The sequence below is a fragment of the Carica papaya genome, chromosome 3 (genome assembly GCF_054855325.1).
Source record: "Carica papaya isolate Zhongbai chromosome 3, ASM5485532v1, whole genome shotgun sequence".
NCBI lineage: Eukaryota > Viridiplantae > Streptophyta > Magnoliopsida > Brassicales > Caricaceae > Carica > Carica papaya.
This window is the reverse complement of record NC_142311.1, coordinates 12,604,759-12,615,170: the sequence shown is the minus strand read 5'-3', so window position 1 is coordinate 12,615,170 and position 10,412 is coordinate 12,604,759. Positions and strand designations below refer to the sequence as shown.

Sequence of the window (10,412 nt, the reverse complement as noted above, 5' to 3'; positions counted from 1 at the left end):
TAATCGTGATCGGACTATCCAGATAAAAAAAGGACGAGTATAAATGATCCCCTTCATACCAAACCCTAACCCTAGCCGCCAAACTCCCATCGCCGGAGAAGAAGACCCAGCTGCCGGGAAGGGAGTCGTCGCCGCGCCAGAGCCTTTTCTGACTGCCAAAAGAGGTAAAAAAAAATTTCTTTACTCGGAATTCAATTTTAAACACCCCCGTGGAAAAATCGGAGCGAAAGGACCGGCAGATTGGCCGAAAACCGCGAGCAAAGTCCGGCGACGCCACCACGGGAAATTACAAAAATTACCTCCAATGAGAAGCTGCCGCACCGAAGAGCCCCGTCACCGATGAGTTTCAGTTTTTTATTTTTATTTTTTTTGATCAACTGATGCCCCTTAACGTGTTTTTTCGAAAAGATTGATGCAAATTTGGTCAAATTCGGCCGATAACAACCGACCTGAGGCGGACCACCGCCGCGGGCGGCAGCACTATTGCTGGAGCACGACGGAGCCACCGTGCCAAAATTTTAGAATTGGCCAAAAATGGGTTTTGAGACTGATTTTGGATTTTTTTGATACATTTATAGGTACTTATAGCGCGTTTTAATTTCAAAAAAAAAAAATTCAGTTAACCCGCAGACCGCTACTAGGCGCAATCAACAGTTTAACTTTTCGGGCATCAAATTGAGTAAGAATCTCTCACTCTACTCTTTGTTATGAAATTGAAGTCTAATTCACAAATAATACGGTATTTTGTGCAATTTAGGAAATATTTATAATTAATTACAAGTTATTAATGGAGCCAGATCGGAAACTATTCACTGCTGATTCTATTGATTTGTTTTACAGTTTGAATGCATTATGGTAATTGATTGATTGACTTTATAGTTTTGAATGCATGTATTATTTGTTTTGTATGGTTACGATTGAATTGGGGAATTAGAGGTTAAAGGTAAACGAACAATTTTGTGATTAAGTGAATGGATGAAACGACAACCCTATTAGATAACTTGGGAGCTGGTGGACATACCGAGTACATAGGAAACCCTACTGTGAACATTGTCTCATACCAGATAGGGTATCGAAACTTGGTAATTTGGCACTCATACCGGACGAGATATGAGAACGACTCATTTTATCCTCATACCGGATCGGGTATTGAGGTTTAGTAATTTGACGCTCATACCGGACGTGATATAAGGACGGTCCGTTAATTGAGAATGTTAAAGAAAATTGTTCACGCGTAATGGGGACATCTCTATGAACCTCAATGGATAACAGCAGACTGATAAAAAGGAGCAGTTATTGTTTTGATTAATTAAATATGAAATTAAAATATGTGCATGTTACCGATTGCATATAAAATCATAATAAGTGTTATGTTATTATTTCTATATGTTATTTTAGTAAATATCGCTATGGTAAATGATTTTATTATTGATAAATGAATTTGTTTAATTAAGTGCTCCATTAGTTATTTTAATTTTTCTACCAACCTTAATTTTTGTATCAGTGAGTAGCGTAATATTTTTACTGGGATAATGTAGCTCATTTTTTATTTAATTATTTCAGATCATGAGTACCAGGATCCAAAACCTGATTCACAAGAGGGTTGCGAATATAATGCTAGTTTTATTTATCTTGCGCTTATTTCTTTATATTTTTTTTTGTATTTATTTATAAAAGATAATTCTCGTATCACTATTCGGTACTTTAAATTATTGTGTAAGAAATGTAAACCTTAACTATTTATTTCACTTCCGTACTTAGTTTAAAATTTATTTTTTTTTAATATTTCCGGAGCCGACACACAAAAATAATAAAAATATAATACGAAAACTAAACTGAATTAAAATAGTAAAAAATAATAATTTAAATATTTTGAAATAATATAAAAACTAAATTAATACTTAATATGCTCAAAGGTCATCAACCAAAAGACAAAAGAGGTCGTCGCCGGAGAAGGAGGTCGTCGCCGCGCTAGAGCCTTTTCTGACCGCCAAAAGAGGTAAAAAAAATTTCTTTACTCGGAATTCAATTTTAAACACCCCCATGACAAAATCGGAGCGAAAGGACCGACAGATTTGCCGAAAATCGCGAGCAAAGCTCGGCGACGCCACCACAGGAAATTACAAAAATTACCTTCAATGAGAAGCTGTCGCACCGAAGAGCCCCGTCACCGGTGAGTTTCAGTTTTTTATTTTTATTTTTTTGATTAACCGATGCCCCTTAATGTATTTTCTCGAAAAGATTGATGCAGATTTGTCCGAATTCGGCTGATAACAACCGACTTGAGGTAGACCGCCGCCGCGGGCGGCAGCGCTATTGCCGGAGCACGGTGGAACCACCGTGCCAAAATTTTAAAATTGGCCAAAAATGGGTTCTGAGACAGATTTTGGATTTTTTGATACATTTATAAGTACTTATAGCGCGTTTTAATTCCAAAAAAAAAATTCAGTTAACCCGCAGACCGCTACTAGGCGCAATCAACAGTTTAACTTTTCGAGCATCAAATTGAATAAGAATCTATCACTCTACTCTTTGTTATGAAATTGAAGTCTAATTCACAAATAATACGGTATTTTGTGCAATTTATGAAATATTTATAATTAATTACAAGTTACTAATGGAGGCAGATCGGAAACTATTCATTGCTGATTCTATTAATTTGTTTTACAGTTTGAATGCATTATGGTAATTGATTGATTGACTTTATAGTTTTTAATGCATGTATTATTTGTTTTGTATGGTTATGATTGAATTGGGGAATTAGAGGTTAAATGTAAACGAACAATTTTGTGATTAAGTAAATGGATGAAACGACAACCCTATTAGATATCTTGGGAGCTGGTGGACATATCGAGTACATAGGAAACCCTACTGTGAACATTGTCTCATACCGGTTAGGGTATCGAAACTTGGTAATTTGGCACTCATACCGGACGAGATATGAGAACGACCCGTTTTACCCTCATATCGGATCAGGTATTGAGATTTAATAATTTGACGCTCATACCGGACGTGATATAAGGACGGTCCGTTAATTGATAATGTTAAAGGAAATGGTTCACACGTAGTGGAGACATCTCTATGAACCTACATGGATAACAGCAGACTGATAAAAAAGAGCAGTTATTTTTTTGATTAATTGAATATGAAATTAAAATATGCGCATGTTACCGATTCCATATGAAATCATAATAAGTGTTATGTTATTATTTCTATATGTTATTTTAGTAAATCTCGCCACGGTAAATGGACGGTAAATGATTTTATTATTAATAAATAAATTTACTTAATTAAGTGCTCCATTAGTTGTTTTAATTTTTTTATCAACCTTCATTTCTGTATCAGTGAGTAGTGTAATATTTTTACTGGGATAATGTAGCTCATTTCTTATTTAATTATTTCATATTATGAGTACCAGGATTCAGAGCCCGATTCACAAGAGGGTTGCGAGTAGAATGCTAGTTTTATTTATCTTGCGCTTATTTCTTTATTTATTTTTTTTTTGTATTTCTTTCTAAAGGATGATTCTCGTATCACTATTCGGTACTTTAAGTTATTGTGTAAGAAATGTAAACTTTAACTATTTATTTCGCTTCCGTACTTAGTTTAAATTTTATTTATTTTTTTAGTATTTTCGGGGTCGTCATACAAAAATAATAAAAATATAATACGAAAACTAAACTGAATTAAAATAGTAAAAAATAATAATTTAAATATTTTGAAATAATATAAAAACTAAATTAATGCTCAAAGGTCATCAACCAAAAGACAAAAGAGGAAAGGATCATTAATATTTGAATTAATTTATGCATTTATATATTTCAATTGACATAGTAGACAAATGGATTATAATATGGTCATGAGCAAACTTATTTCTAGTATAAGCTTATAAAAGTTTATAAACTTATTAATATTTTATGTTCAGTTTTTTAAATATATAATCCAGTAGCAAGAGCAGATGTGTTGTTTAGAGGTATTTTCTATATATTTGTTTATATTATATTATTTTCTTATATTCACAAATAAATAAAACAAGTTGTGCAACTCCAGAAGCAGGAGAATTGAAAGAAAAAGCTTTTGAAGCAGAAGGCAGCTCAAAAGTTTCAGCTTTGATTGCAGCAATTTTTAAAGCCTGTCACACCCGACAAGCATGCGATGAAATGCTTCACCTTTTATCTCCTATTCTTATACATCACATAATAATTAGTCATGTGGATATGGTCTTTCTTGAAATAAACACCTTTTACTCCATTTCCATCTTCATTGCTTAAACTTAGACGTGCAAAAAAAGTTTCAATATATACAGTACTGAGCACATTCTAGTCATACCATTTCTGTAGTAAAAAACATATCACTTTCTTTTTCTCTTGTCTAAGAATCAAAAACAGATCTCACTTAAAAGATGAGCAATTCGACTTTTTAAGTACACCATAAGTTTACCTGCATCAATTAATTGGTTGGTTACTTTCGATTACGTTAATCAAACAGTTCATAACACCCATCTATCATATGCATAGAAATAGGCAAAGTGAAAACTAAAGGCTTTCCAGCTGTGCATTAAAAATACCGATGATACAGCTAACATAATGCAAGAACAAGACTTGGAAAAATAGATTATGCCTTCATATGCATAAAATGTCTAACACAATCTTGTCCTTTATACATCATCTGAAAAAGACTCCCTGGAGACAAGCTCTACATATTAACATGAATACAGAGAAAGGATCCAGCAGATTCTTTTTCAAGTTGAAAGAGCATATAGGTTGGATCTCAGACATGATTTTTTTCATATAGTCTAGCAGCAGAGTCACCATGTATAAAACAAAAGCTATTAGGCAACTACAATACCACTTGGAATCATTAACACTTCAACTGTGATATATGAGTTCCAAGAACAGGGACAAAGAAAGCAGTATCAACTTTTATACTAGCAGGCCCTTGAGTAGTACAAAGGATATACTCAAACCCACATTAGAATGGACTAATATGAGAGGGCCACAAAAAGAAAGAACAATTACCCACTCAACCTTTTGTCCTCATAATTGTGATGCTTCCCTTTCCACCTTCAGTGCGAATCTTTGTTTTGCCAACCACTGGCTTCCCAGAAAAGGCTGAAGTTGGGTAAGCAGAAGGATCTTCCTCATTTTGCTTTGATTTTGATGGTGGAGGAGTGCGGATCCGTTGATTAATGTCCTTAAGAGTGACATCTCCATGGACCCCAGTGGGTTTAATAAATGCGAACGGATAGACAACAGAAGAGGCTAACTTGGTTGGGGTGCGAATAAAAGACTTCTTCCCTAAATGAGCAGAATAGTTTAGTTAGTTTTCCATATGTCAAAATAAATCTACAGCCCAGAACAAAGATATTAGTCTTTTCAACATAGTTTACTTATTTCTGTTTTGGAGAAGAAAACCCCAACTTTACGACGGTTTCAAGGTTGATTCAGGTAAAAGTTGACAAAACTACATGCCTCAATCAACTAGAAATGCATTTCTAGATTTTGGGGCAATCTGGCTTCTTGACTTGTTCAGTTACAATTTATTTTCCTGTTTTGCCTCTCCCTGAGTTCAGTTTATTCAGAAACTTTCACTGGATCTATAACCAGTGCACAGCTCCTATTACTATTACTATGGCAAGAGCGGTGCGATGATTTCTATAAAAGTACCCATAAGAACATATGAGCCAGAAAAAAGAAAGAGACACAGATAACAAAGAGACACCTTTGAAGACAACATTTCGAGGAGTTCGGGAAACATGCTGCTGAACCACACTGGCTTCAGACTCAGGGGGATCATTCCAGAACCCTACACCAGATAACAGATTTTAGAAACTTAAGAATTGCATAATGTGATGAGAAAATAATAAAAAAGAAACAGAGAATTATTGTATGAAAAAGCATTCCCAAGCACCTGAAACGTCAATTTGAATATCAGATGCCCCAGTGAAGTTCCTGATTCTCACATTACAAAAGCAATCAGATTACGGCGGAATAGTGATCAAATTAAGAGGCTAAAATCCAAAGAAGCATACATATCATCTGGACTGAATTGCATCTCGGCATCATTTAAGCACTCAGCAAGCCATCCTTCAGATGATTGATCAAGACCCTCATAACTGGAAGCAGATGTATCTTCTGACACGCATTATAATATGATTAACATTCATATAACATCAAGTTGATAACAGATAAAATTGTGTTACAGAAGACAAACCTGGAAACCCAGGCATCCACTGTGATCCTTCATGAAAAATTTCTTCAAGTGATTCCTTGCGCTCCTACGCATTGAGTGAAGAACATAATGGGGGCAATAAACAAGATATTTGAAAAGTAGAAGAGTAAGCAAGTAGCCAAAGGAATAAAATCAGAATTCTTTAATTAGTGACAGAAGTATGGTTAAGAGTAGAAGAGACATATTCTATTAAAAATTAATGACCCAGGCAATAATGGGAAAACTACACTGTGCCCAACAATGATTGATGCTAAAGTACCTTATTCTTTGAACTGTGAGAACAAGCTGTTTTGTATTTACCCAACAAAAAGCACTTAAGGTTCAAATTAAGTTCATAAGGAAAAATTTAAAAAATGTTGAACGGTCTGGGTCTATATATGATAGTATTTAAACAAATGCCAAACACATTTAAAAAATAATTGTTTTGAAGGTTGGCATAGTTACCTTTGACTGGAAATGTGGCGAACCAAATCATAAATTTACATATATTATTGTCATGGATAATAAAAGTTCCTTTGACATGATAACAAAAAGGCATCCATTACCATCTGTATATTGTCAGGCAAACTGTAAGTCGAAGAGATAATTTTAGTTAATATCAATTGCATAGTGCAGATAGCATTTGACCAATGTCTAATGCTTTTGATAAGGATATCCATGTAATAACTAGTTGTATATCAGTAACATTTGATTTTAGACTTGCAGAGATGCCAGACAAGAAATGAGCTATTTAGTACTAACATTTGCTTTTAGGAATTCTGATGATATCACATCTTTGCGGCAAAGAGAGGAATCTACCGATTGAGAGTCAAACTGTAGCATTCGACGCCTTTTTACTTGGGAACCAGTCTCCCTACGATCTTCTAGCTCCTTGTCTACATTGCCTGATATCAATTCTTTTTATATTAGAAGAACTTGGTGTGTGTGTGTATCACATAATCAGGAATATGAGATGATGCCTACCACCATGAGTAACATTATATGCCAGATCCCCACAAGCCTTAACTGGGGTTGTTTCATCAAACATGTAAGAAATATCTTCTTCATTCCACAAGCACTCGGGTATCTCTGTCAAAAACAACAAAATTTCGACATGTTTAACAATCAGTATGCTGCAAATCAACTGGTAATTTAGGAACCATGTGGAGCACTTACCAAAATCAGTGTCCTTTTGGAGACAGTAATCCTCCCGTTGCCAATCCCATGGCTGGTTACTACCATTTCATAAGGTGAAGAACAATGTGAGGAACTCGGTAATTACAATTCTAGATCTCAACAAGTGGATATAATTATATAAGAAGACTCCTTAAGCTTAAACCAAAGCCAAAAACAATCTAATCAACAAAACCATGTAGAAACCAAACATCACATGGAGCCAGGATAATAACAAAAACATTAAAAAAGTAAAGATAAGACATGAACATGAAGCATTAGATCCAGTTAAGGAGAAATTAACAAACATCACATAGTGAATAATAGAATGGCATCAGTATCAAATTGGATCTAAGCAGAGCTGTAGTGAAACCGGGAACTTAAATAATAACAAAGAGACAATCCAGTGAAAGGCAAATATGGAGGAAGATAAAAGGGAATATAACAATGACCCACCATTTTATTCAGAGCCCACAACTTCATTTTCACTTTACCTAACAGTTGAAGACAAATCCACAAATACCCATCCAAAGTTGAGAAGAAAGTATCAACGAAAACCATCTTATCAAAATCAACACTAAATCAATTATAAACACATAAGGAACAAAACTAAAAAACTAAAGAGAAGAGGAGAATCCCCAAAAAATTAAAAGAATAAATGAGATAATCAAGCGAGACCCATCTCACAAAACCAACATTGAATCAGGAAATCAAAACATAATCTCCAAACATGCGCACACACAACTAAAGGAAAGGAAAAGAAGAAAAGAAGAAAGACCTAAACAAACATCGGAAATGATGCATTTCCAAACCCACTCAGAAATCAAAACTAAGAGAAAAGAAAATAGTCATAGACAGATGGATTTACTTCTCATTATTGTAATCCATGACAGTCGCTTCCCTTGAACAGTGCCGGAATATCAGTCTCTCTCCCTTCCTCCTCACTCCACTACCATCAAAAGTAGCCGTTACCCCCAGATCACCACATGTAGCCAAAATAAACAAGTTTGCCTATGTGGGGGATAAGGACATATATATACCGGCACTACACCGCTGTGCTCGCGATATGTGCTGCTGCCATCTATCTATATATTGTGAATAAAAGAAAAAGCGGCGTCCTTCTCTCTCTCTCTCTCTCTCTCTCTCTCTCTCCTCCTCCTCCTCCCTTTTTTTAACCTTATTTTCTGTGTCTTTTAATTTCAATATTTATGGCCGTCTTCCATTTCTCAAGTCGCTATATATACGGGGATACAAATATCATCAACCAGAAAAAAGGACCATTACGGGGTACGCTTTGCTTCTGTACCATCCTTTTTGACGTCCGTTACTCATGGGATTATCCTACATAATTAAAATTGACCCATTTAATCAACATTATTACGTTAACTTTCCTTAAGATTTCCTGCCAAACGTAAATTACCTTTTTTTTTAAAAAAAAAAAAATTCTTCATTTTTCCCTTACTTCACGCGACCATTTGGCGCGTGACAGACGGTTTACTCCCGAAAGAAAACTGTCCCCCCGCGCTTGAACCCACCACTATTCTCCCCGCGTGCTTGTACCTTCCGGTATCTGCGTGAGATTGATATATCTATTTTTTTTAACCAGAGTTGGCACGTGGCCTTCCCTGTTAGGGTTGGAGTTTGACCGTGGGCCGGGTGAGTTGCCAAACAGTGGGTTTCGCCCAGTGTTTTCGGGTACCCGAGAGCGGCTTAAATAAAATTTTTCAGATTTATCATGACACTAATATAATTAATTAATAATTCATTAAGAAAGAATTTAAATAAATAATATTTCATATAGAAGAAAATTAGTTGGCTGAATATTTGATTTTATTTTCTAGGAATGTTTCCTCAATTGCAAATAATTTCAATTTTTTCTATTTAATATTTGTAAAGTTCTTAATGGAATTTGATTTTACAGGAGATTCAAGTTGATTGAAAATTTTAATATATGAATATATATTGATTATTAAGATTTATAAGTCTTAGCAACAAATTTAATGACTTACCATAAATTATTTTGAATCAAAACATGGTCAGATAATTTTAATCAATAAATTATTTATTAAAAAAATTAATAAAACTGTAAAATGGTTTTCATTTTATTATCTAATTTTAATATTATTTGTGATAGTAATACCAACTAATACTTATTTTCAATTACCAAAATTATTTTTTATATACTAAACAAATTCTCAAATTAAACTCATATAACATCCTCAATAAAAGAAAAATATATACATAAATAAAATTGTAAAAAAAGAAAGGTAACCTTCTCATAAAAATAAAAATACAAAATATATAAAAGGAATATTATTTAAAATACAAATTTATATTTGTAATAAAAAATAATTAAAAATCTAAGAGGAAAATAGAGCATTAATGTAACGACCTCGTAAATACACAAAGGAAATAGATAATAACTTAAGTGAGGAAGCAAAATAAAATTGTTAATGTTTACATTTCTTACACAATAACTTAAAAGTACTAAACAGCATTATGAAATTCACTCATTTGAAATACACACGAAAAATAAAGAAATAAACGGAAAAGAGAAAATATATAGCATCTACTCGCAATCTTCTTGCAGATCGGGCTCTAAAATCTGGTCCTCTTAATCTAAAATTGTTAAATAAGAAATGAGTTATACTAGCCCAGTAAAAATATCACACCATATCACTGACACATAAATAAATATGGGTATAAAAACAAAAATAACTAATTGAGCACTAAATTTAGCAAATTCATTTATCAATCATAAAATTATTTATCGTTCACTTACCGAGTGAAATTTATAAAAACAACACATGCAAATAATAACATCATATGGATCATAATTTCACGTAGGATCAGCAATATAGCACATATCATAAATCTATACACATCGTCAAATAATCAAACAATAACTGTCATTTTCACCAGCCTACTAGTATCTGTGGGGGTTAATAGGGATGTACTTACTACACGTAACCCTTTTCATTTAACAATCTCAATTACGGATTATCCCCATACTCCGTCCGGTATGAACA

General features: G+C 33.8%; 1 protein-coding gene across 4 annotated transcripts; it reads right to left on the bottom strand.

Moving 5' to 3' along the window:
• Positions 1-4,601: 4,601 nt before the first annotated feature.
• On the bottom strand, positions 4,602-8,593 carry XRI1 (x-ray induced transcript 1). Of its 4 annotated transcripts, none has more exons than XM_022051448.2 (9): positions 8,252-8,593; positions 7,387-7,445; positions 7,195-7,299; positions 6,973-7,115; positions 6,214-6,277; positions 6,032-6,134; positions 5,911-5,951; positions 5,722-5,805; positions 4,602-5,297 (listed from the first exon to the last, which is right to left on the bottom strand). In XM_022051448.2, exons 1-9 carry the CDS (start codon positions 8,269-8,271, stop codon positions 5,023-5,025), a joined length of 894 nt encoding a protein of 297 aa, XP_021907140.1. In that variant the 5' UTR covers positions 8,272-8,593; the 3' UTR covers positions 4,602-5,022. The 4 variants fall into 4 exon arrangements, with proteins under 4 accessions (XP_021907140.1, XP_021907142.1, XP_021907141.1 ...); XM_022051450.2 differs by having other exon boundaries at positions 7,030-7,115; XM_022051449.2 differs by having other exon boundaries at positions 6,032-6,131; positions 8,252-8,592.
• Between the last annotated feature and the right edge of the window lie 1,819 nt (positions 8,594-10,412).